This window comes from Kazachstania africana, chromosome 10 (assembly GCF_000304475.1).
Source record: "Kazachstania africana CBS 2517 chromosome 10, complete genome".
In the NCBI taxonomy this organism is placed as follows: Eukaryota; Fungi; Ascomycota; class Saccharomycetes; order Saccharomycetales; family Saccharomycetaceae; genus Kazachstania; species Kazachstania africana.
Genome location: NC_018949.1, coordinates 58,056 through 84,061, shown reverse-complemented (window position 1 = coordinate 84,061; position 26,006 = coordinate 58,056). Strand labels below are relative to the sequence as shown.

General features: G+C 37.9%; 14 protein-coding genes across 14 annotated transcripts; 9 read left to right on the top strand and 5 right to left on the bottom strand.

Annotated features, from left to right (window-relative positions):
* Positions 1-492: 492 nt before the first annotated feature.
* AAP1 (arginine/alanine aminopeptidase) lies at positions 493-3,078 on the top strand (the record flags this gene model as incomplete). The annotated part of the gene is made up of 1 exon (XM_003959201.1): positions 493-3,078. One exon carries the CDS (start codon positions 493-495, stop codon positions 3,076-3,078), a length of 2,586 nt encoding a protein of 861 aa, XP_003959250.1.
* Positions 3,079-3,350: 272 nt separating this feature from the next.
* Positions 3,351-4,238, top strand: INM1 (inositol monophosphate 1-phosphatase INM1; the record flags this gene model as incomplete). The annotated part of the gene is made up of 1 exon (XM_003959200.1): positions 3,351-4,238. The coding sequence occupies one exon, from the start codon at positions 3,351-3,353 to the stop codon at positions 4,236-4,238; it is 888 nt and encodes a 295-aa protein (XP_003959249.1).
* Positions 4,239-4,353: 115 nt separating this feature from the next.
* Positions 4,354-6,072, bottom strand: DDE1 (Dde1p; the record flags this gene model as incomplete). The annotated part of the gene is made up of 1 exon (XM_003959199.1): positions 4,354-6,072. One exon carries the CDS (start codon positions 6,070-6,072, stop codon positions 4,354-4,356), a length of 1,719 nt encoding a protein of 572 aa, XP_003959248.1.
* A 659-nt stretch (positions 6,073-6,731) lies between these two features.
* On the top strand, positions 6,732-7,652 carry RRP45 (exosome non-catalytic core subunit RRP45; the record flags this gene model as incomplete). The annotated part of the gene is made up of 1 exon (XM_003959198.1): positions 6,732-7,652. The coding sequence occupies one exon, from the start codon at positions 6,732-6,734 to the stop codon at positions 7,650-7,652; it is 921 nt and encodes a 306-aa protein (XP_003959247.1).
* Positions 7,653-7,946: 294 nt separating this feature from the next.
* KAFR0J00430 (HAD family hydrolase) lies at positions 7,947-8,696 on the top strand (the record flags this gene model as incomplete). The annotated part of the gene is made up of 1 exon (XM_003959197.1): positions 7,947-8,696. One exon carries the CDS (start codon positions 7,947-7,949, stop codon positions 8,694-8,696), a length of 750 nt encoding a protein of 249 aa, XP_003959246.1.
* Positions 8,697-9,211: 515 nt separating this feature from the next.
* On the top strand, positions 9,212-9,955 carry DOG2 (2-deoxyglucose-6-phosphatase; the record flags this gene model as incomplete). The annotated part of the gene is made up of 1 exon (XM_003959196.1): positions 9,212-9,955. One exon carries the CDS (start codon positions 9,212-9,214, stop codon positions 9,953-9,955), a length of 744 nt encoding a protein of 247 aa, XP_003959245.1.
* A 111-nt stretch (positions 9,956-10,066) lies between these two features.
* NCP1 (NADPH--hemoprotein reductase) lies at positions 10,067-12,118 on the bottom strand (the record flags this gene model as incomplete). The annotated part of the gene is made up of 1 exon (XM_003959195.1): positions 10,067-12,118. One exon carries the CDS (start codon positions 12,116-12,118, stop codon positions 10,067-10,069), a length of 2,052 nt encoding a protein of 683 aa, XP_003959244.1.
* A 722-nt stretch (positions 12,119-12,840) lies between these two features.
* SRB2 (Srb2p) lies at positions 12,841-13,538 on the top strand (the record flags this gene model as incomplete). Its single annotated transcript, XM_003959194.1, has 2 exons — positions 12,841-12,854; positions 12,923-13,538. The coding sequence occupies 2 exons, from the start codon at positions 12,841-12,843 to the stop codon at positions 13,536-13,538; spliced, it is 630 nt and encodes a 209-aa protein (XP_003959243.1).
* Positions 13,539-13,699: 161 nt separating this feature from the next.
* VMA10 (H(+)-transporting V1 sector ATPase subunit G) lies at positions 13,700-14,103 on the top strand (the record flags this gene model as incomplete). The annotated part of the gene is made up of 2 exons (XM_003959193.1): positions 13,700-13,702; positions 13,762-14,103. The coding sequence occupies 2 exons, from the start codon at positions 13,700-13,702 to the stop codon at positions 14,101-14,103; spliced, it is 345 nt and encodes a 114-aa protein (XP_003959242.1).
* A 640-nt stretch (positions 14,104-14,743) lies between these two features.
* On the top strand, positions 14,744-16,633 carry MSC7 (meiotic recombination directing protein; the record flags this gene model as incomplete). The annotated part of the gene is made up of 1 exon (XM_003959192.1): positions 14,744-16,633. One exon carries the CDS (start codon positions 14,744-14,746, stop codon positions 16,631-16,633), a length of 1,890 nt encoding a protein of 629 aa, XP_003959241.1.
* Positions 16,634-16,684: 51 nt separating this feature from the next.
* RRF1 (Rrf1p) lies at positions 16,685-17,365 on the bottom strand (the record flags this gene model as incomplete). The annotated part of the gene is made up of 1 exon (XM_003959191.1): positions 16,685-17,365. One exon carries the CDS (start codon positions 17,363-17,365, stop codon positions 16,685-16,687), a length of 681 nt encoding a protein of 226 aa, XP_003959240.1.
* Positions 17,366-17,545: 180 nt separating this feature from the next.
* PUT2 (1-pyrroline-5-carboxylate dehydrogenase) lies at positions 17,546-19,249 on the bottom strand (the record flags this gene model as incomplete). Its single annotated transcript, XM_003959190.1, has 1 exon — positions 17,546-19,249. One exon carries the CDS (start codon positions 19,247-19,249, stop codon positions 17,546-17,548), a length of 1,704 nt encoding a protein of 567 aa, XP_003959239.1.
* A 181-nt stretch (positions 19,250-19,430) lies between these two features.
* Positions 19,431-20,537, bottom strand: BRL1 (Brl1p; the record flags this gene model as incomplete). Its single annotated transcript, XM_003959189.1, has 1 exon — positions 19,431-20,537. One exon carries the CDS (start codon positions 20,535-20,537, stop codon positions 19,431-19,433), a length of 1,107 nt encoding a protein of 368 aa, XP_003959238.1.
* Positions 20,538-24,770: 4,233 nt separating this feature from the next.
* Positions 24,771-25,427, top strand: KAFR0J00340 (C2H2-type zinc finger protein; the record flags this gene model as incomplete). Its single annotated transcript, XM_003959188.1, has 1 exon — positions 24,771-25,427. The coding sequence occupies one exon, from the start codon at positions 24,771-24,773 to the stop codon at positions 25,425-25,427; it is 657 nt and encodes a 218-aa protein (XP_003959237.1).
* Between the last annotated feature and the right edge of the window lie 579 nt (positions 25,428-26,006).

Sequence of the window (26,006 nt, the reverse complement as noted above, 5' to 3'; positions counted from 1 at the left end):
GGCACAGCAATACTGTTTCCCATGATGACTAAAATCATATATGTGCCATTTAATAACGACATATTGGCATACAGTGCTGTCTTTCTTCTTTAGTCTCGAGAATTTTCTCTATCTCGTGCTTTCAATAACAAAATCATGAGCAAAAAAAATTACGTAATCACTATTATCTCTCCAAGAAAAGGAACACCTTGTATGTCTATCTTCTTTGAGATTATCAAATGAATGATCCTCATAGTGTGAGCCATTTTGCTCGAGCATCGGAACCAGAAACGTGTATGAGCCCTGTAAATGGGCTGTTGTTTAGTGTCATCAAGCTTGAATTTTCTCTCGAGGATTGTGACACATTTTTCGAAGGCAACGAAGCATGCCCCGAGGATAGAGCCAACGAGAAAATTTGCACCATCATAAGCTAATTCGATAGAAGGTTTTCAATTGTTCGTTTTTCGATTGCTTGTCATACTCAGAGCAGATCTAAAGGCCTACTATCTCACCATGTCCGCTGAACCTACTGTCAATCGTGATGTTTTACCAAGCAACGTCATACCGTTACATTACGAATTGAGCTTCGAACCAAATTTCGACACTTTCAAGTTCGAAGGTTCCGTAAAGATCAACTTACAGGTCAATGACAAGAGTAACGACGTGATTAGTCTAAACACTCTTGAAATTGAGTATCATTCAGCTAAAATCGGTTCTGTAGAGGCTACCAACATCGACGTGGACGATGAAAGTCAAATTGCCAAAATCCATTTCCCTCAAGGTACTATGGCAAAGCATGATCAAGTCGACTTGGAAATCAAATTCACTGGGTTATTAAATGACAAAATGGCCGGTTTTTATAGAGCTAAGTACCAAGATAAAATGACCGGTGAAACTAAGTACATGGCTACCACTCAAATGGAAGCCACAGATGCCAGAAGAGCATTTCCTTGTTTCGATGAGCCAAACTTGAAGGCAACTTTCGGTATTACTTTAATTTCTGAGCCAAAATATACTCATTTGTCCAACATGGATGTGAAATTTGAAGAAGTCAAGGCCAACAAGAAAGCCACTACTTTCAACACTACCCCAAAAATGTCCACTTATTTAGTAGCATTCGTTGTCTCTGAATTGAAATACGTCGAAAATAACGATTTTCGTATCCCAATCAAGGTTTACGCCACTCCAGGTGATGAAGCTAACGGACAATTTGCTGCTGATTTAACTGCAAAAACATTGGCCTTCTTCGAAAAAACGTTCAACATTGAATACCCATTGCCAAAAATGGACAAGGTCGCTATTCATGAATTCTCTGCAGGTGCTATGGAAAACTGGGGTCTTGTCACTTACAGAGTCATTGACGTCTTATTAGATGAAAAAAATTCTTCCTTAGATAGAATTCAGAGAGTCGCTGAAGTCGTGCAACATGAATTGGCTCATCAATGGTTCGGTAACTTAGTCACCATGGACTGGTGGGAAGGTTTATGGTTAAATGAAGGTTTCGCTACTTGGATGTCTTGGTATGCCTGCAACAACTTTCAACCAGGTTGGAAAGTTTGGGAACAGTACGTTGCTGATAACTTACAACGTGCCTTATCTCTAGATTCCTTAAGATCTTCTCATCCAATTGAAGTCCCTGTTAAATCAGCAGATGAAATTAACCAAATTTTTGATGCGATCTCGTATTCTAAGGGTTCTTCTCTATTGAGAATGATTTCCATCTGGTTAGGTGAAGAAACTTTCATCAAAGGTGTTTCCAATTACTTGAAAAAATTCAAATACACTAACGCCAAAACAGAAGATTTATGGGATGCGCTAGCTGCAACATCTGGTAAGGATGTTCGTAAAGTCATGAACATCTGGACCAAGCAAGTTGGTTTCCCAGTGGTTACTGTTGAAGAAAGTGGTAAAAACATCACCTTCTCCCAGCAACGTTTCTTATCGACTAATGATGTCAAGCCAGAAGAAGATGAAACCGTATACCCCGTATTTTTGGCTTTAAAGACAAAGAATGGTGTCGACAACTCCATAGTCTTAGATGAAAAGACCAAAACTGTAAACATGGAAGATACCGATTTCTTAAAAGTAAACGGTAACCAAGCTGGTGTCTATATTACTTCCTATTCTGATGAAAGATGGGCTAAGTTTGGTCAACAAAGGGAATTACTCTCTGTCGAAGACCGTACCGGTTTAGTTGCTGATGTCAAAAACCTTTCATCCTCTGGTTTCACTTCTACTACCAATTTCTTAAACTTGGTTTCCCAATGGAAAGATGAAACTTCATTTGTCGTTTGGCAACAAATTACAAATAGTATTGCCGCTTTAAAATCCAGTTGGATTTTCGAAGGGGACAATGTAAAGAATGCATTAAACGAATTTACTAGAAAGCTTGTCTCAGAAAAAATCCATAAATTGGGTTGGTCTTTTGAAGAGTCGGATTCTTACGAAACTCAACGTCTAAAAGTTACCTTATTTGGTGCTGCATGTGCTGCCAGGGACGAAGTAACAGAAAAAGCAGCAACTGAAATGTTCTCCAAATACACTAATGGTGATAAGACTGTTATCCCAGCTTTACTAAGACAAATCGTCTTCAACACTGTAGCACGTATCGGTGGGCAAGAAGCCTATGAAAAGCTCTTTAACATTTATAAGAATCCAACCAACGGCGATGAAAAGTTGGCTGCACTAAAGTCGTTAGGTATTTTCAAGGATGCTGCATTGATTGAGAGAACTATTGGCTACTTACTAGACGGTACAATCCTGAACCAAGATATCTACACTCCAATGGTTGGTCTAAGAAGTCACAAGGAAGGTATTAACGCATTATGGGCTTGGTTACAAAAGAACTGGACTGAAATCGTGGATAGATTACAACCTGGTTCCCCAGTCCTAGGTCACGTCTTGAATCTTTCTACCTCAGGTTTCACTTCTGTACATGCTATCGATGAAATTAATAAGTTTTTCGGCGATAAATCTACCAAGGGTTTCGATTCCAACATTGCTCAATCTATTGATACCATTAAGGCCAAAACTCAATGGGTGAACAGAGACGGTAAGGTAGTCGAAGCTTACCTGAAGGAGCACGGCTACATGAACTAGACACACGTACATACACAAATATATATATATATATATATATAGCAATATCTGTGGCTTTTGTAATCTCCATCTTAATGCAATCCAGCCAAGTCAGCTCGAGACTTAATTGAGCTGTCGAGCTTTCGAACTTGTATGATAATTGAATGCGTCTTTTACGCAGGAACCGAAAAAAAGAAAAAAAAATTCCGAGAAGTATATAATATCGATGCGATGACTTAGTGAAAAAATTAGTGTACTTCCAGGCCTAAATAGACATCACTATTGGGACAATAATGACTGTAGAGTTACTGGAAATTGAAAATTATCTTTGTGCTTTAGCCACGAAAAAAGTGGGTCCTATTATAAAGACAAAGTCAGGAACTCAAAGAGATTATGAATTAAAGACGGGCTCAAGAAAAGTCGATATCGTCACTGAAATTGATAAGCAAGTTGAGAAATTGATTTGGGAGTCATTGAAAAAGGACTTCCCAACTTACAAGTTTGTTGGAGAAGAAAGCTACGTGAAAGGTGTTACAAGAATCTCTGATGACCCAACTTTTATTGTTGATCCAATTGATGGTACCACTAATTTTGTGCATGATTTCCCCTTCAGCTGCACTTCGATGGGATTAACAATCAATAAAGTTCCCGTAGTTGGTGTTATTTATAATCCACATCTGGATTTACTAGTGTCTGCTTCTAAAGGAAATGGAGTAAGAATCAATGGTTCAGAATTTGATCACAAGTCAAAGATCGCAGATATGGGTCCTTTGACACTAAGTAAGTCAGTTGTAGCATTGCAGCCTGGATCTGCTAGGGAAGGTGATAATTTCAAGATCAAAATGAAAACTTATGAAAATTTGCTGTCTGCAGATCGTGGATTCGTTCATGGATTCAGAAATCTGGGATCATCTGCAATGACTTTGGCTTACATTGCCATGGGGTATCTAGATAGCTACTGGGACGGCGGCTGCTATTCTTGGGATGTAACAGCCGGATGGTGTATATTAAAGGAAACAGGTGGTCGTATTGTAGGAGCCAATAAAGGCGAATGGCATATCGAGGTTGACAATAGAACTTATTTAGCTGTCAGAGGGTCTACCGATTCCACTGGGGAAGATCAAAAAAGATATATAGAGGAATTTTGGTCAAATGTGGAAGGTGAACTCAGCTACACATGAATGTGAAATTTTTTGAAATAAATTCTATATACTGTAGATAGATTTAATGAATAAATGAATGAATAAATAAATAATACATTGCAAGCTTTTTCTTTTGTATGAGGCGCATATTGGTCTATTTGTACAAGTAGAGACATCCATCTTGACCCCACAGGCCAAAGACTCCTACCAGTGGCATCCAACCCTCACCGTTTGCCAGTTCCTTGCTTATAGTGGCTGCATTCTCTAACCTGTTCTTCTCAATGGGTTTCCCTATCGTAAATCCACGGATACATAGCATACCTTGTCTCTTCGTGATATCTAGATTAGGATTTGAGTCAGTTGCTATAATTTTCCCCTCTAGACTCGTCGACAAGGCTCCTGTACATACAAAATTTGTATCCAAACTTTGTGGGAATACTCTGTAATCGAAAAAGTTGGTCTGTGAAAGAGGACCAATCACTATATAGGGGCAGTACAACTCCACCACTAACCTCGAACCGAAGTTCGCTCTTAATCTGTTTAATCGTGTAGTAGAAAAGGTGTCCTTGAGCTGTCCACTACGCAATTTTGGTATCTTTACTTCAGCCTGGTGAAAAGATGAAATTATATCACTTTCCACCAGTGTTTCCATTAAATAGATACATCTCATAGAATCGAACAGATTAGAGTTCGATTGAGCCATTTTTGTGAATATTCCTTCACTTAACAATGTAGTTGCCCAGGACTCTTTGACTGATTGAAACAAAGTAGTCTGTGATGGGAAAATATTTTTTGTAATTTTATTGAGAATATCAGATTTTATGAGAAGTAGGGTACTAGACTTTAGTGTATCTATCAGAGATTTTGAAGGAGAGGAAGAAGAAGGTGATAGAGTTTCAGAATCTGTTAGAAATCTTGCGGACCCGCCATGTAAAAGTACTGCTAAAGTTTTGCACCACATTTGCAAGCCCATATCTACATCAGAGGTGTACCCCAAAGTAGTAATTATATCGTTTTCTGTCAAAGAATGATCTGCAGGGAAGTTCTTTATGAATGCGGCCATACTGCTGACCAAGTTCATGTGAGAAAACGCAGTAGACGTATTCCATTGCGAAGTAATATTTAAAAATGGCTTTAAATCATCTGAATTATCCGTAGGTGGTGTATACTTGAAGTCTGAGTCGTTGTGGTACCCTTCAATCAACTGTTTGAAGTTTATTACGTTGTCGCTCACATCTTTTGGCGCCTTCTCATTACTATTTTCACAGACAATAATCAACTTCCAGAAATGTTCACTCCCGTTCAGCATCTTGTAAGAGTGCCACGAGTCAAGGACAAGTGTATCGACTGTATCCATTTTATGGCGCGGTATTGACGCTAGGAGATGCGGTATCACTCTATTGGTCTCTAATGAGCCCATCATAGCAGCAATAGAAATTACGAAACCTTCCAAAGTCAAAGGTGAGACATTGATACCGATACCTCCAGCGGTATCACCTTTACTAAAACACGAATGTAAAATATGCTTGGCCATACCATTAATTTCACTCAATGAATAACTCTTTGAGTTGAAACTTATAGAGTTGGCATTAGAGAGATCCATAACAGCGTTCCATACGTCCCCAAAATTGCCGTTTCTTACCCTATACCCCAGAGATAGGCCCAAACCAGCAGTCAAAGGAAACCCAGAAGGAACCAAGAAATTTCTATAGTGAGCAGTTTCATTCTCTTTCCTCACTGTAGACATGTTTGATTGCTCGTGTAACGCCACATAGCTTAAATCCCTCTTGAAGTCCAGTATGTAGTTACTAACCAGCCAACCTGATATTATCACCGTTACGGCAATTGTCACAAGTAATGATAACCATTCCATCTGTAAATTTGGTTCTTAAGATACAAGTATCCCTTCCACACACCAGGACAAGAATAAATGAGAGACAAGAACTTGTTCTTGTATGAACAGTCCCGTATATATAGATGTTATCGAGAGAAGTGCCGCTTGTTTCGCTCCTAATTCATCTCAACCGATATATCAGAATTGCAACTAAACGACCTCTTGCGAAAATCTCGAGACAAAAATTTCTTGTGTCAGACCTCTCGAGCATCCCAGCAGCCACAAAGCAGCTTCATGAGGATGGAGAACCTGTGACGGAACTGGAAGGTGTTACTACTGGTTAGGTTATTATGTGGTACGCTGAGATTGAAACTGCCGTTCCAATGACAGTCTTAAATAGGAGTACTCGGAGAATACCTCCCACAGCATCCAGTCACTTGCTACCGTGCGTCATTAAGAAAGTAAATGTGTACTAGTGATGGTTTGATTCGATGCTGAACCATCATCGCTAGTCATACACGTATATATATTTTTATATGTAGGATTGGTTATACTTGGCTTCCTTCAATCACGTGCATATTAATTTTCCATCTCATTGAAAAATTTTGACGAGTGTAGAAAAGCTTTCGAAGGTCATCCATCTGGCTCAAGTTGAGTGCTTTGAATCGGTGGAGAACTGGATACTAAGGGGACTAGACATGGCTAAGGATATTGAAATCTCTACTGCAGAGGCCCAGTTCATTGTTGGTGCCTTAAAAGAGAGGTACAGGCTTGATGGAAGATCATTTGATGAGTTCCGTGAAGTAAAGATAAAATTTGGTAACGAATACGGAGATGTGATGGTGGAGATGGGAGAGACTAAGGTCCATGTGAGAATCAGTTGTCAGGTGACCCAACCATATGAAGATAGACCATTTGAAGGCCTATTCCTGATATCAACAGAAAGTACACCGATGGCAGGTCCTCAATTTGAAAATGGTACAAATACCAGTGGTGATGAAGTATTAATCTCAAGAATCATAGAGAAAGCGATTAGGAGATCAGGTGCTCTGGATGTAGAGGGGCTTTGTATTGTTGCAGGATCCAAATGTTGGGCCGTCAGAGCAAATGTTCATTTTTTGAACTGTGATGGTGGATTTATCGATGCATCGTGTATTGCTGTTATAGCGGGATTAATGCATTTCAAAAAGCCTGATATCACGGTACATGGTGAGAAAGTCATTGTCCATCCACTCGATGAAAGAGAACCTGTTCCACTGGGTATACTGCACATCCCAATTTGTGTAACTTTTTCATTTTTCAATCCACAAGACACTGAAGAAAATATCAAAGGTGAAAGCAACCAAGAAATTGCTATTATTGATGCAACTCTGAAAGAAGAACTGCTCAGAGATGGTGTCTTGACGGTGACGTTGAATAAGAACAGAGAAGTGGTACAAGTTTCCAAAGCCGGTGGGTTACCAATGGATGCTCTGCAGCTCATGGAATGTTGCCACAAAGCATACAGTATCATAGAAAGGATAACGGATCAAATAATAAACCAAATCAAAGAAGACTACAAAGAAAGGGAAAAATACAAGGCATTGTTGAGTTCAGAAAATGCTCGTGATGCCTCATAAATTTTGATGGAGATTGGACAAAAATACATCGGCATACTCGTATAAATAGACCATCTTTAATGAATCATCATATACATACATATATAAACCCATCACATTACTAGTCGTCATTTAATGCAGCGTTTCTTGACTTGCAGAGTGTTATACGTATCATATTCATGCCCCCACAGTTAAAATTTGGAATACTGCGGAATAATATTATTGAGATTATGAAAGCGAGAAGAAGAACTTTCCTCGAGACATAGAACTTACAATATGTAGTTGCCCAAGAAAACACATTTCTACCTTATAAAGATGACTAACATTATTCTAGAGGTTGATTTATGTCTTTTTGACCTAGATGGTACCATCGTCAACACTACTATAGCGGCAGAGACGGCCTGGACTGCGTTGTGTCGTGAACACGGTGTGGACCCTGTCGAGCTCCTTAAGTTTTCCCATGGAGTCAGATCTGGTGAAGTACTCAAAAAATTCTTCCCACAGATAGATAATACTGATAATAAGGCAACTATTGCACTTGAGATGACCTTATCGGAGAAATATGTTGACACTGTCAGATTAGTGGAAGGAGCCAAAAATTTGTTACTATCATTAGATAAGGACACGAAACATCCAGGTCAGACTTTGAAAAGAAGTAAATGGGCTATTGTGACATCAGGCAGTGCAAATATTACTCATTCGTGGTTCAATAATGTTTTAAAAGATGTGGAAAAACCAGAAGTTTTCATTACGGCTTTTGATGTTAAACATGGCAAACCGGACCCTGAAGGATACACGATTGCTAGAAACAAGTTATGTGAAATCTGGCAATACGAAGACGTTTTGAATTGCAAGACAGTTGTATTTGAAGACGCTCCTGCAGGCATCCAAGCTGGTAAAGCTCTAGGGGCAAAGACTATTGGCATTGCAACCACATTTCCCAAGAAAAAATTATTCGAAGCTGGCGCGGATTACGTAGTACAAGATTTGACATATGTTACTGTCATTGAGAACTCCAACAACGGTAACATAGTTTTACAGATAAAGGATCCATTGAAGCCATAAAATTGCCTAGTAAATAACAAAAATGAACTATTCAACCACAAAAGTATCCTATATACATATTTATGTAACGTTATGACGACCTATCTTAATGATCTTCCAATCATGGGCTGTATAACCGGAGCCTGAGAGTGCTTATTTCAGCAAAGCTATTACGAAAAGGAAGCCCACAAGAAATGACATGCTCAGCCCTTCCTCTACACGAAGCCCATAGGCTTTTTATAAATTTAAAAACATTTTAGCGCCGCTAGCTTCCTATAAATTCAAAACATTTAGCTACGCATGATATCTCCCGCTAAATTTGGGTGCCTGTTTAATAGCAACTTCAAGAACCAAGGTACTCAAATAATCGGACCATATGGTCGTCAAGTTGAAAAACAACTGTCCTCGAGGAACTGTCACGCGGGTACCAAGCCTCGAAGCGTCGAGTAGAAAAAGACACTTGTTATAAAAAGAATGTGTATAAAGAATTTGGTCTAAGCTACCTCTGTAACATTAGCAACTCAAGCTATTTAATAATGTCTGAAGTTACACTCGAAGTCGATCTATGCCTCTTTGATCTGGATGGTACCATTGTAAGCACTACCGAAGCTGCTGAATGTGCATGGAAAGAACTATGTAAAAAACACGGTGTAGACCCTGTTGAACTATTCAAACACTCTCATGGTGTTAGAACCACTGAAGTCCTGAAAATGTTCTTCCCAAATATAGATAATGCTAACAATCAAGCAGTCATCGATTTGGAGACATCTATTGGTAGAGATTACTTAAATTCGGTCACTCTGATCCCTGGCGCACAGAGCTTACTTCTTTCATTGGATACTAACCCAGAGAATCCAAATGAAAGGTTAAGTCACAGAAAATGGGGTATTGTTACCTCTGGTACACAAGAACTAGCATTTTCGTGGTTCACCAGTATTCTGAAACAAGTTGGTAAGCCGGAGGTTTTCATTACGGCCTCTGACGTTTCTAACGGTAAACCAGATCCAGAAGGATACAGCGCCGCAAGAGATAAATTATGTGACATTTGGAACTTTAAAGACTCGTTTAAATCTAAGACCGTAGTATTTGAAGATGCTCCTGCAGGAATTAGAGCTGGAAAAGCCATGGGTGCTAGAACCATCGGTATTACCTCCAGTTACCGAAAACAGACTCTTATAGACGCAGGTGCGGATTATATCGTTGAAGATTTAACTAAGGTTACAGTTGTTAAGAACTCTGAACACGGTAATATTGTGCTCAGAATTGAAAATCAATTATAGATTATACATATATTTTTCTGTATAGCATGAGCAAATGTGAAAATGTACTAATCAATAAGTAAATCAGATTTATGTAACGAAATGAATAAAATGAACGCATGCAAGGTTTTTTTACCAGACGTCTTCCTGGTACTTGCCGGTGGTCTTGAACATTTTCAACATCTCTGTCGCCTCAGCAGCAGAGATTTGCAATCCACGGCGTAAGATATCTATCAAGGTTGCATGAACGGCCTGTGCCATACTCTTAGCATCACCACAAACATAAATGAATGCACCTTGCTTCATCAGGCTCAAGACTTGCTCTTCATTCTCCTTCAACATGTCCTGAGCGTACACCTTTTCGGAACCAGGCAATCTTGAAAAAGCTACAAATAGTTCTAGCAGCCCATCCATCTTTTCAATATATTCTGGAAATTCATCTTTATAGAGATAGTCATCATTGTTACGACATCCGTAGAAGAGAAGATGTTTACCCAATTTGAGATTAGATTGTAATTCCAACATTTTACATCTTTCTCTAATGAACCCACGGAATGGTGCAACACCAGTACCAGGTCCAATCATAATTACTGGAGTCCTAGGATTGGATGGCAACTTGAAGTGAGAACGGCGAACGTGGACAGGCAGTTTACTATCTTCAAATAGATTACGCGGCCCACTCAAATCGTAAGTACAAGGTAATGATGGACCGGAGATTTTTTCGTTTAAGCTCTGATTCAATTGAATGTTTCGTAACAAATTTGTTGTGACACCAATTATTGGATTACCACTTTTATTGTTTGGAATATTTTCTACGACAGCAGTTACGTGAATAGTCTGCTTTTCAGATAGTGAAGAGGATGAAATCGAATAGTAACGAGGTTGAATACGCGCAAGAGATTCAATCAGGAACGTCCACGGAATGGTGGTCCATGGCTTTTCATTAGACAAATATGATACGGCGTCGGCAATATTGTAATATTTAGAAGTAATTTCAACGGCGAATTGGTCCTTATCGTTAGATAACTCTTCTAGCCTCTCTTTAATTTCGTTGTTCGGGGCAAATTGAACCAACGAACTAAAGAATTTTCTCGATACTGGGCCTGTTATTTCCATATAATGTCTTACAACGGAACCGATGGTGGTTGGACATGGGAATGGCAACTTTATGGTGGCGTCTAGCGGAGTCAGATTGAAAATTTCATCAGGATTCAGACTGAAAACCGCCAAAAACTTCTCGACAGTTTCATTTGCATTTGATGGCCAAATAGCCAGATGATCACCGGTAGAATATTTTAAATTAGAACCGGAAACGTCGAATTCTGCATGAATGCAGTTACGATCGTCACTTTGAAACAACTCTCTCGATGCAGTTATTGGAGCCACATAAGGAAAGTTGGCATTGAAAGGACCGGTGAAAACGTTTTTCTCTTTACTGAAAGGTAATTTGTTGCGTGGTAAATACTCTTGGCATGGTTCACCAAGAGCAACTTTACCGTTAACTTTTTCGTCTATGACTTCATATTTGAATGAAGGCTTGAAAATATCTTCTTGTTCATCTAAATTCAAAGAGGTCTTCAAATCATCAAATATCTTTGATTTCCATGACAAATAATCTTCGTCAGTAGAAGCAGAACCGTCATCTGCCTCACCGTAGCTCCCAATTAGAGTTGCTCCAGCACTTTTTAATGCCTTTAAAGTCCTTTTTGCAGCTCCATTATAAAATTCGTAAGTCGAATTACCGAACCCAAAGAGAGTAAATTTCAAATTGGTCAAGTCGCTGGACTCTATATTGTTTAAAAACGATTCAAAATTAGCGGCATTGTCAGGGAAATCACCTTCACCATAAGTAGAAATGAAAATCGACACTGGTACGCTGACAGTATCCAAGTTATCGTATTCATAATTCTCGACATCGGTACACATCACATTCAACGAGAACTTACTAATTAATTCTTTGGCGAAACTCTTGGCATAGTCTTCAGCAGTACCAGTTTGGGAAGCATACAGTACCAAATAATTCTTCTTGTTTTCCTTGAGTACAGTCACAATATCACCAGACGACGAATTAACGGTAATCGAGTCGTCGTTACCAAAAAAGATAGAAGTAAGCTTTGTCCTGTTCGTATAAAACAAAACAGCGACCGCAGCGAGTAGCAGCACAATCACATCAACGGAATCCATGACGAAACCAGGTTCTTCGCGAGTCCTTTCACCGTTGACTGTGTTTTCCAAGGTCTGTTTAAATAAGTCATCGAGATGTTCTAAAATCGCTTCTTTTTTTTTCTTTGCACCTTAAACTGACAGCTAATAAGATGAGCCAGAAGAAACATCGAGGAATGTGCTCGTCCTCCATCGGAGCCCAGCAACACGTGGGAATAGCAGGGTGTCGATTATTTTGGCGTATGGGAACTTATCTAGACACATGGGGTGCGGGACAGGTCTTGTGTTATGTCAGACTTGCCCGGACAGGTTTTGGGTTACGCCAGAGTTATCCTCGAGGCACCGGCGACCCAGTCGAGATGGAATTACTTGTTGTCTAATCCATCGAAACAGCGGTCTCTCAGTAACAGCAATTCTGGCATGTCCTTAATTGTTACGACACTGTTCTAGCAATCTTGAATGGATTAAACTAATATTGCGGTGCTTGCAAGAAAACACACTAGCGTACAAACTTCGGTGCACAAACTGCAACACACAATGTTCGACATCCCTCAACAGTAGAAGAAAGACATCCACGGTAGACACGTTCTATAACGCTGCATATTGGATATCTCATCGTATTATAGGTCTGTTATCATCTTCTACGTTGTGACAATATCACAATTCATTTCAAATGGATTCTGATATTTCCACATTGACCAGGAATCATCTTGTTCGGAACACCCGTATCAGCAGTCTATCTAATGTCTAGTACCACGTATGTCAGTTTTAAAATGATTACTATTTAGTGTGGACCCACGACTAACAAGGTCACGTTTAAAACAGTGTGATTTTCATTGAAAGAGCCACTTTGGCTACCCTATCTGAGTTTAAAGATGTGTTGGCAAATATCCTTCTGTCGATAGGAGAAAGTTGGTCGGTAGAAGTACGTCCCTACCGTGCTCGAATATCTACCACTGAATCTTCCGATTTTGGTAAACTTATGTACTCCATTACCTTTCCCAGCCATGATCAAAAGACAGTCATCATTAAAGACCAGAAATTTGCCTTAGTCACAACTAGCAATGTGAAGAATGTATCGAATGACTTACTGGAGAACAATTGCACTTCTGGGTTCATAGACTCCATGGATTCCATCTTGACAAACAAATTGTCGAATATTTGGGATCAAAGGCAACTCATAAGAGGTGAAAGCGGAGAAACATTCATCACGAAATTGAAATCCACGATAAAAGCGATTAACCTCTTCTCTTCTACAGGGTTTAAAGGTCTCTTGATTGAAATTGATACCACGCATGCGGATGAAGTTCAAGAAGTTAAAGATATATTGAAAAATATTGGTATTAAAGACTATCAAATTTGTCAAGACAGTATGGATGAAACAAATCCTAACTATATATGTGATCTTGCATATCAGTACGTGAAGGTCCTGGAATATTAAGTTGGCTGTAGATATGATTATACATATACGTATATATAAATTTGATAGCCTTATGTATATTGGTATTTTTAAAGGCGAAGTTTGTTAACAAAAAAGCTTTTGGGAGGAAAGAGAGTATTACTATTCTCAGCCAAATAGGAAAAACAGAAAACTCTTATACAATGGTGCGTATCGACATTATCTTAATGGATTCAAGAACTTGTTTACTAACGATTTGAGAAAGTCTCAACAAAACGGTATTGCTACCTTATTGAAAGCTGAAAAAGAAGCTCATGAAATTGTATCACAAGCCAGAAAATACAGAACTGAAAGACTGAAGCAAGCCAAGTTAGATGCGGCAGAAGAAATTAATTCATATAAGCTAGCTAAAGATAAGGAACTAAAGGATATCGAACAGTCAAATGAAGGTGGTATTGAGTCTTTAGAAAAGGATGCCAATGCAAACGTTCAAAGTGAATTAGAAGAGATTAAAAAGATTTCTAACGAAAAGAAGGCTGCTGTAATCAAATTATTGGCTGATTCTGTTACCAGCCCTACCGTCGAAGTTCATGCCAATGCTCTTTAAAGATAGAATTTACCTTATATACCTTCACCTGTCTTCCTGTTTAAATTATCAAATAATGGTCATTTAAAATGACTGCATAAGTAATGATAACATATTGTTTCTAGATTCGAATTATACAATGCAGATGCAACGAAAGTGCAACGCGCAGTAGTGAGCTTACCTACGAGTCCTGTTATTTTTCTTTAGTACAAAGATGCCTCATATAATAACGTAATGAGCATGCTATACAGACCCAAGCTATCATATTATCAGCCATAATATTTACAATTAAACAGTGCACAACCATCATTGACTGCAGGTTTATTTACGGTTTTATGTTTTGTCCGTGGGAAGGGTCATCTGCTACAGGTACACCCCAGTCCACTCGCCCCATTGAAGAACCAAATGTGAAAGATATACTACCTGCAATATAAACGTATTACTCACTACAACATGTTAGAAATGCATCAAAATATCGAATCGGTATACTAGTCTTGGCTTTTCGAGATATATCATGCATTGCCGTATAGTATCTTTATCGGTCCATTGCAAAAACATTTATTAAACGAAGCTGCCAGGAACATCTGAGTTATATAAAAAGGATGATTCTCAATTGAATACGACTAGATATGCCAATTCCTCGAGAAAAAAGCATCAAAACATGTCCAAAGGGATTTCCAAGGTTGTAATCCGGTGGTTGCATGCCATAGGATGTCAGTTTTTAAGCGATTTTCCAGAAGAGAAATCATGTCCCTTTCTTTATACGATATCAGGGTTCTTATTAACCAGTGTCATTTTATGGCTAACCACTAATTGTTTACGTTCATGTATATTCGACAAATGGTATCTAAAATCTGCTAAGTTTGCTGTAGAGCCTCCATCAGAAATTAGGGAGCATTGGTCAAATCCAGACTCTACAAAGCAATTCAAGAGTGTCGACTTCAAGACAGAAATTCCATCTAAGTGTCCTGCTACGGGTCAATTTTTGGGTAAATTCAAGTCTATGACTCCTCAAGATATAAATGATAGAATTAAGAAGGCGGAAGCAGCGCAACTTGAATTTGCTACTGCATCAATTGAAAGAAGGCTACATATTCTCGTCACTTTAAGAGACTATATTTTAAAAAATCAAGACATGCTTGCACGTGTGGCTTGCAGAGATTCCGGGAAGACCATGCTAGATGCATCAATGGGTGAGATATTAGTTACCCTAGAAAAATTAGCATGGGTCATAAAACATGGACCACAAGTGCTAAAAACTGATAAACGTCCTGGACCCACTAATTTTTTCATGAAATGGTACAAAGGTGCAGAAGTTAGATATGAACCTCTAGGTGTCGTTTCTTCCATTATATCATGGAACTACCCATTTCACAACTTGATGGGACCTATTATTGCGGCTTTATTCACCGGTAATTCCATCGTAGTAAAATGTTCAGAGCAGGTTGTTTGGTCCTCTGAATTCTTCATCGAAGTTATAAGAAAATGTTTAAAGGTGTGTAACGAAAATGAGGATTTAGTTCAACTATGTTACTGTCTACCTCCCACTTCCGATGATAAATCTGCCAATTATTTCACCGAACATCCTGGCTTAAAGCACATAACATTTATTGGTAGTCAATCCGTTTCCAAGTCAATACTTGAATGTGCTGCAAAATCAATAACACCCGTCGTAGTCGAATTAGGTGGAAAAGACGCTTTCATAGTGCTTGATTCTGTTAAGGATCTGGATAAATTATCTTCCATTATTTTAAGAGGAACATTCCAATCTGCTGGTCAAAATTGTATTGGGATTGAAAGAGTTATTGTATCTTCGAAGAACTATGATACGTTGGTGTCAATCTTAGAGAAGCGTCTGAACAAACATGCACTCAGATTAGGTTCTAACATCGATGATGATGAGACGATTGATGTAGGTGCCATGATTTCAGATAATAGATTTGAATCACTGGAATCTCTAATTCAAGATGCTGTGAACAAAGGTGCAAGACTATTAAGTGGTGGTTCACGTTACAAACACCCAAAATATCCAAATGGCTGTTTTTTCAAGCCAACACTTCTTGTAGATGCGAAACCTAATATGAAAATTGCTCAAAATGAAGTTTTTGGCCCAATTTTAGTAATGATGAAGGCGAAGGATACGGACCACTGTATTAAACTAGCTAATTCTGCTGCATTTGGCCTGGGAGGTTCCGTATTTGGTAATAATTACGAAGAGTGTAACTATGTTGCAAATAAATTAAAAACTGGTAACGTTGCTATTAATGATTTTGCGACGTTCTATGTTTGTCAATTACCATTTGGTGGTATTCATGGTTCGGGTTATGGCAAATTTGGCGGAGAGGAAGGCTTACTAGGCCTCTGCAATGCAAAAAGTGTCTGTTATGATAAACTACCCTTTATTTCAACACAGATTCCTCCTCCATTGGACTACCCGATAAAGAGTAAAGATAAATCATGGGCTTTTGTGAAAGCGTTCATAACAGGTTCCTATTGCACTTCAGTATGGCAACGAATCAAATCATTACTGTCTTTGGCCAAAAATTCTTAATTTTGACCATATACTTATATATACAATATTTATTGATTTATTTACAAGATTTTACCTATTAAATGTGCTTTCAAATTTCTTATATTGCTCTTTCAATTGATTCATATAGTCTTTGTGAATGGTTTCCAAGTCTTTAATACATTTCTTTTGAAAATCATCCATTTGAATACCTTTCAATTTGTCAAGTATGTCTCTACGTATTGATCCCATTGAGTGTTTTGAGTTTGAACTCTTGAATGACTCAAAAAGCTCCTTTGAATCCTTGATTACTTTCAGCCTAGATTCCGCTGTCGGAGGCGGTAACATAATCCTTAATTGCTGTTCATTATCTGGTAATCGTTCCGGCGTCAAATTCAAATTAGCTGCTAAAATTGTACTGACAACGTTCTTAGTGTCTTTTGGATTAAAGACTGTAACTAATAGAGAATTTTTACCTCGTAAGGATGTGATCGCAATATCTGTAAATTTCTTACCACTAGGCATAACCAAAGCATTAAAAATGTTTGGATTAGCATTTCCTTGTTTCAATTCAACTAGTTTTTGTTTCTGTAACTCGAGGATTTTTGAATAGCGCTCTTTTGCTTGGTTCAAATATAGCTTTAGGTCGACAACTTCAATATCGTCTTCATTAGCCTTACTACCACGATTTTTCTTCTTTAACAATAACCTACTCGTGTGCAATGGCCGTATAAGGTAGCTTTGAGATCTGATAGTACGCCTGAGCACCAGCATGACAGTTGTGATGGTTACTGTAGTTCAATATTGAAAGGGAAATGAAAAATATTTCATTTTTCGTAGACCATCCCGTCTGATATCTGACAGCGACAACATATATACTAGAGCTAATTGAGTGTAAAAATTGAATATAAAGATTGATATATAAAGATAGACATATAAGCTATATTCATTTAATTAGTCATAATTAGAAGGATATTTGTAACCATTCAAATCATAAAAGTTTTCCTTTATATTTCTGATGTTAACAAATCTGTTTAAGATATTACCACTTCCCGACTTATCGTTAGTTCCACTCATTCTGGATCCCCCAAACCATTGCTGTGCAACCACAGCGCCTGTGCACTTGTCGTTGATATAGAAATTACCTGCACTAAACCTCAAGAGATCAGATGCCTGCTCGATAATCTTACGGTCTCTGGCAAAAATGGATCCTGTTAGGCCATATGTGGAAGTCTTCTCAATGTCTTTACAGAGTTCGACGAATTGGTCATCTGGATATTCGTAAACCGTCAAAACTGGACCAAAAAACTCTTCCTTAAGGAACCTGTGCGATGGGTCATTACATTTAATCACTGTCGGTGAGATAAACCAGCCTTTAGATTTGTCATATTTACCTCCACATAAAATCTCCAAGGATGGATCATTTTTTGCAGTTTCAATAACGTTGACAAGCTTGTCATAGCTTCGTTCATGGATGACAGGACCAATAAATCCGTGTAAGTCACCGCCGTTTAGCGCTGAGGCTGAAGTGTTCACCGGTTTAAATTTTGAATTAGATTCGTTCAAGATACCTATCATATTTGTCAAAAATTCATTGGAGACTGATTCTGGTAAATATAATCTTGAAGCTGCAGAACATTTTTGACCTTGATACTCAAAGGCACCTCTGATAGTGTTGAATATAGCATTTGGAATATTTGCAGTGTTGTGAACTAAATGGAAATTCTTACCGCCGGTTTCACCCACGATACGTGGATAATTCTTGTATTTATCTTCCGTTAAATTCTTCTGTATTTGGAAATTTAATGATTTGAAAACTTTCGTTGAACCAGTGTAATGTAGAGCATTGAAATCAGTGTGTTGCACAACCTCCTTGGTAACGAGTTCTGGATCACCTGGGACAAAATTAATGACACCGGGAGGTAAGCCTGCTTCTTCCAAGACAGTGTACAAAAGATAATTTGATAATGTTGCGTATTTAGAGGGCTTCCAAACAACAGTATTACCCATCAATGCGGGTGCAGCAGTAAGATTTCCTGCAATTGCAGTGAAATTGAAGGGAGAAACCGCATAGACAAAACCTTCCAAGGGCCTATACTCTACCGAATTCCAAGTACCAGCTGAAGATTCAGTAGGTTGTTGACTGTATAATTCGGATGCATATTTGACATTGAATCTTAAAAAGTCAGAAATTTCCGTGATACAGTCAATTTCAGCCTGTTGGACAGTTTTACCTTGACCGAGAATACAGGATGCCAACATGTCATATCTGTACTTTGTAGAAATCAAATCAGCAGCCTTTAAAAAAATAGCAGCACGATGATAGAATGGAGTTGTGTACCATGACTTCTTGACGTTCATTGATGCGGTAATTGCGTCCTGAACATCCTGAGCGGTCGATTGAGTCACTTCCGCTAGAACTTGCTGATGATTCGCTGGATTACGTTGCAAATAGACGTCCCGATTATCTTTACTATAAATACGATTACCATTAATGACTAGAGGTATTTCCAGAGAAGAATTATTGAATTTGATAAGGGATGCCCTCAACAGGTCCCAATCTTTGACGTCGTTCACATGGAACAACTTTGCAGTCTCGTTTGCAATGTTTGGAGGTGGTTTCATAATTGAAAATCTACGTGTTGACAGTCTCAACATGTCTGATACGAATATAAAATGAGTTGTTATATGTAATTATTTATTCTACATTGTATGATAGAAATAAGTTTAGTCTCTCTTGATAAGGGGAAGGACAGCCGCACTATTTTGAAAAAAAAAATTTAGTGAAAAAAGTGAAGAGATAGGCTTTGATGATGAAGATTACTGCGGCGAGAGCGAGTCAGAACTGCTTGTTATGCGGGATCAATTCGAGTTGGTTTTGGTCCTGTTGTTGTGATGATTTGATGTGACTAGTTGTGGAATCGCCGTAGTAATATTTGGCTCTTAGGAACCCCATCAAGAAATTTGATGTGAAAAACCAGATGAGTACACCCAGCAGTAGAACAACGAGAGTCTTTATGCCTATTGGCTCGATGAAGGAGTTAATTAGATTCCCAAACAGGTTGAACATTAATATGGATTTGTTATTGAATATTAAATCGTTGTTTCTATTCATGCAATTGTACCACGTTTCACAGTCATCTGACAATGCAGGCAATTTACCATTGATTTGGCAATTGTTTAAGATGTACTGTTTGGAACAAAATGAGGATTCATTTATTAGAGTCAGCTTGTTTTTGTACCATGTAGAATTCAAATCGGATTTGATTGTTCTTACAATAAACATGAATATTATGGAAATTGAAAATGAATTCATTAAAAACTGAGAATATGAAATTAAGTTGTAAATTTTCTTCGAACTAGGCAAAGATTGCGATGACCAAGGGTTCGGTAGACTTTCTTCTACACCTCTATTTGGCTCAATTTCACCATGGAAATGATAATTATTGTTGTTGATCTGTACCTGTATAGGTTGTAATTTTGATCTTTCTTTCAATACGTTCTTTAGTTCTTCCGGGGTCAGTTCTCGACCTCCCTTGTATGCAGTTGCAGCAGCTGCGGCACCCAGTTGTGTCGGAGACAAGAGTGCCTTGATAACGTTCTTCTTTGGTAGGGATAATTCCTTTTCATCGTAAATCTCTTCATTCTCATTGATTTCCACTTCAAGTTCATCTAATTCTTCCGTCTCTTCATGTACAATATTCAGATTATCCTTGAACAAAACGTCAACATCATTCGACTCGACAACATCTTCGGTGTCTATCTCCATTTCGTCATAGGACGCCAATTCATTGAAATTTTGTCTCAAAGGAGATGGATTAACAGGCAAATAATTCATATATTTCTTCGAAGGATTACCATCCTGAATCGACAACCCGAGTATATTTAAATCCATTTCATTTTCCTTATTATCACTGATCGACAGGTTCGAAAAATTCACCTCCATTTCTTCGCTACCCCCCCAAAACTGTTTGTGATTAAAATTTGATCTGTTGCTTAATATGCATTACTATCACCTTCACATTTTGTATAATTTTTTTTAAATTTTCTGCTCGTGATATCAGAGATTGTATTACCCGGTCGTATTTTATCCCATCAGAAGAAACTCTATTAGCCTTTAATGATAACTCTAACAAGATGAAATGATTAATGGAAGATTCACAGAATGGGATTATCTACTGCAATGCTTGCTTTAACAAGAAGATGAGAGTCAAGACTGCAGGAACGCAGTTATGCGATCGTGAACATGTTTCTTCTTTAGAATGAGAGGGTTTTTTTAATGGGGGGTTTTGAAGACTGTGACACAGAGACGTTTCCTTTCATGGTTTGATCCTGTTGTGGTTATGCTTCACCATTGTGACCGGTTTCTCGAGGAATCCAGAACAGAATACATGTTGTTAGTTGAATGGATCCGGAAAGCTGTGCCCTTCGTACTTTCAACAAGACTTTTTCCTCTGTTTTTGCTGCCAAACTGTTACTGATCACAAAAACTAGATGTTACGAAAGATAGGTTCGGCGCAAAAATGTCGTTTATGAAGCTGTTCGTTGTGTCGGAATGTGCATCTGATGTATGAGTGACGCAGGAGTATTAATATTTGTGCCTTTTTAACAGGCGCAATTCTCCTGAGGAAAATGCACAAACGTATGACGTCTTCTTGACAAGTTCAAAAAGCCATGCTTTCTCTGTATGAGGTTTATGTGCAAAAAACTGTTTCACTAGGAACTTTATTGCTGTTCCCTCATATGTAGTTCCATGAGACTAGGGAAAATATCAAAAAATCCCGATGAGTTCCTATTTTACACCCCCCTTTCACTCTTTGAACAATGGCAGTAACCCATCTCGTTTGAATACAGGCAATACCACAACAAAAAGTAGACTCGTTCAATTACTTAAAGAAGAACGGCCAATACATCCTCGCACAGTAAAACTGCCTAATTCATTTCATAGCACTTCACCCTTCTGACACACTGTTAATTATCCATCTTGGAAGGAACATGAAAACTTTTCTACTTTTGCTTCATACAAATCCTTTACGGACTGTCTATTTTAAAAGCAGCATCAAAAGTTTCATTTCATATCCCCAATTATTGCATCACCAATTCAAAACTCATCTTCTTACGAATCCAGGCACAACCCCTTTATATCAAGTTTTATTTTGGCTGTTGCCCCATTTATAGTCTAGTCTAGTTCTCATTGTCTCAGATTACCGTTACTGATGGATTAGTAATTGAGAATGGATAAATTATATTATCCTATTTTCTAAGAGGGCCAACTTATTTATTGAAACAATGGACAAAAAAAGGATAAACCAAAGACTGCTGCCTTTAGCAATCATTGCGTTCTCTGCTTCTCATGTTAGATCTACTAAGCTAGTGCGCTTAGGTTTAAAGAGCTTGTTTTATTATACTTTTTAATTTCTCCTTTTGCTATGAAGTCTCGAATCTATCCACCTTCTGCAATGACAAAAAAATAGAAAAACTATAATAGCCTTGCGGTATTCTCTCTAGATTGGTGCAATATTATGCATTTCTTCTCATTGTTTCATTCCATTCCTAAATCTTGGAATCTATGACAAGCTCTTCCACCAGTTTACAAGACTTTTTCTCGTAATATTCCAGCGCAACGTAAAACTTAGTGTTTTCTTCGTTTAATCGATCCATACAGCACGTATCGTTTGATTTATACAGAACTAGCTCTATATCTTGATTATTAGCTTTCACAGAAAAAAGGTCTCTCGACGGTTAATCTAGCAGAATGTATGTGCTGAATAAGGAATTTTTTTCCCACATCAAAGTGGAAGTAGTACCTTATGAGAAGCTCCAGAGTGGCATATCATAATTTTCAAGGCCCACTTTTTGCTTCCAAAATGAGCTAGAATAGTCTCTTTTTGGGCAACACCACCTTTTATGTCATTATAACGGGTTTAAGTGTCTACAATAAGGCATATTCACGTTCAACAAATATTGTTTGATAAAGAGTTTTTTTTAACTGTTAACAAAAGAAGGCAGCACCAAGGATCCCACAGTGCATGGCACAAGTATTTTACTTATAAGCTTTTCAAAATGTGCTGGTAGGGGAATTTAGTATGTTGGGCAATTACGTAGAACTGAATTTTACAAGTTTTCAGATCCGTGCAACAGATTGACTGGGTGGAGGAAAGTGGAAATAAAATTTCTACAAGAGCCTCAATTTACTCCCAAATGATTGACCTAAGCAAGGCCAGAAAAATCAAACGAATTCTTCTTAGTACTCTATACCAATAGGCAACTAAGCATAATTCTACTTGCCCGTGAGCCACCATTAATTACCTCCAAAAACTGGCTACGTTCCTAGCTGAGGAAATACAGCTAAGCATTTCCGCAGTAGATCCTGCCTGATTTTTTCCCCTTTTTTGCTTATTGCATTTTCACACTACCCTGGCGTGCTGGCTTATTATAATATTCGAATGTTTTTTCTCCCTACTAATTTCTCGTACGTCTATGTAAGAAAACTTAAAGTTCATTTGAAATTATCAGTGTTTAAATAGTACGACTTCTACGAACTTTCCAAGTAGGTTCTTTTTGCAAACACTCAAAAAATACACTTCTAATGTGTAAATACTAAATGTTTGCATATTTAACCCTCTGTAAGTCATTTTGACTGGAAAGCTACATATTTTTTAATGAAACTCTGACCTGCAAGAACTTATTGGTAACTTTTAAGAATGTGCGAGGGGACAGATCTAGAATCACCTCCAGAATGTATCCTATAATTTGGCTTTACTGTGGAAGGAAAATGTTTTAATTTATATTCTAATTCCTCCACAATATAGTCGAAAGCTGTTTCAATTCCCAAAGCTTATTAATTGTTTTAAAAACTCAGGAAGTTTTGTTTTCCAAGGTTGGTTAGTATAGCGGGGGGGGGGGTGGACAGAAACTTGAGGTTCAATCTGTTTGTCAAGGTTCTATTTCTCTAACGAAAAGAAGACGCGAAGAAACTTTGACCCTCTCTGCCTGGCTGCATGAAGAGCGTACAAACTTTAAATCCATTTTAAGTGAAGCGAATCTTGGAAACAAAAAAAAACATGTTTCTCTTCCCTTGGCTAAGTAGTCTCCTTACTCAACTTGAAAATCATGAGTAAATCAAATTTTGGCGAATCCTTACCAACTTATCCACAGAAAGTACGATCAGTACTTAACAAGATGTATACAATAGCTGGAATATATTCGTTGTTAGTGGAGAAAGCTGAAGGCACGTTGCATATCTATTTACTCTGAAATCGTTAATTGAGAATACACGAAGTGTAATCCATAACACGTTTCCTTTGCTTGCACGGCATTCATTAGTAGGAACTACGTAAGTCACAAGAGCAAAACCTGTTTTTATACAAAACGGCAAGGAGGTTACCGCGGTGACTTTGTCAAAGAGATAGAAAGCTTAATTTCAAACTATGCACGCACTTGGAAATCGCTTGAGAATGTAGTCCAATTCTCTTGCGAAGATTAAACGTGGGTATGATGTGCAACGAAAACGTAAGCCGTGAGTCCACTAATTCGGTAAAAAAAAACTGAGTTTTGCATAGAGGCAACGAAAACAAAGTTTTTCCCCGTGCAAAAAATTATTAGATTTACATTAAGAGTTGCTGCAGAACTGACATAAAACAATACTTTTAAAGGAAACGTTCTTCAATTACACGGATAAATTTACTTCTTTCGTTGATTAGTACGACAGATTTAGTGTAAAAAATGTGAGTTGCTAAAGACAGAAGTAAACGAACTACCAGTAATATTGCTTTTCTTATTGAGAAGAACTTGTTACAGAGTTTCTGTACTGACAGATATTCCTCTCGTTTTTTTGTATTTCTCTGATACAATGAGAGATTTACTAATCTAGTATGCTTACTGTGTATATTTTCTTAATCTGTATGATTAAAATATGGGTCTCATCCTTCGCACATTTAAAGTTGCGTAATTGAAGGAAACATATCCGTTTTGAAAGCTGGTTCTCGATTTTCATTTAATGTTCCTGTTAAATTGTGTCGGTTATTGCAAATTGCAGGCTTCGTGACCATATGCCAGTATAAAAGATGGAAACGTATGCCATATAAATATAATTTCTCTTACATATATATATATATATATCTATATACGTGTATTTATACAATCTTCATTCACTTGAAATTAAGTTAGTTGCAATACTATGAATAAAATAATGAATGGTAATAATCAACAACCGGTGATACGTCCACATGTTCAAGGTTTTCTCGAGAGGAAACGATTAGAATCGCCGCGGCTAGTCTACGTTCCCAATGTTCCATCAGCTGATACGATGAATTATACTGAACGAATGGGTGATATCGTCACCGTACCACAATATATACCCAATCCCGTACCGCAATACGTGATTGCTGGACAACCAATGCAAGGGTATTTTGTATCTAGTAATAATATAACAGGACCTATTATTGATTACAATAGACGCGAGAGTGAACCACGATGCATGTATGCGTACGTTAAGGAGGAAGGTAAGAATGAAGATGAAGTGACTAGTGTTTATAGATGCAATGTTTGTAATAAGATATTTCAGAGGGAGGCATGGTTACGTAGACATCATCTTTCGCATACGAATGATAGGAATTTCCTGTGTCCGTGGTGTAAGAGTAAACATAAGAGACGAGACAATTTATTCAAACATATTAAATTGAAACATATGGAGTTGTTAATGAAAGCCATTAGAGAATACTATCCATTGACTGATTTTGAGGACAAAGATTTGAATGAATTGATGCGTAGTGGGTATTTACATAGGGAAGATATCAAGAGAGTATTCCTACACTTGATAGGGTTGGAGAGATGAGTGGGTGAGTGAGACTATGTGTGTCACATATATATATTGTGTAATTTGTAAGATTAGTTAATATATTCTGGGAATAGAAGATCTGTGGATGAGGATGTCCGCGGAGGAAAAATGGATATTTTTTTTCTACTATGCTAGATTGTGCCAAGAATGAAATGAAGTGCATGAAGATGCATTTGATAATGGGAGAAAAATTTCTGTTGCGATGAGATATAGAAAAGTTCGATACATTGTGTAGAGAAGAAGAGGAATAAGCCAGATGCCACCACCACCACCACAATGGATAAGGCGGGGGATGGATAAGGATTAGGATTAGTTAATATTTATGTAATTGATGGATAGAAGCTAATATATAGACGGGACAAGACGCGATGAGTTGAGATGAAACTGATTAAAAAGATGGTGGTATGGAGGAACATCGCCAAAGAAGGGCCGATATTAATGATATATTAAATAAGGAAGAAGAGGAGAGAATATGACGATACAAATGTGAATATTGTCACAAGAAGTTTGACAAGAGATCATGGACGGAAAGACATCGATTGATTCATTCAAATTTAAGACGATTTGTTTGCCCCT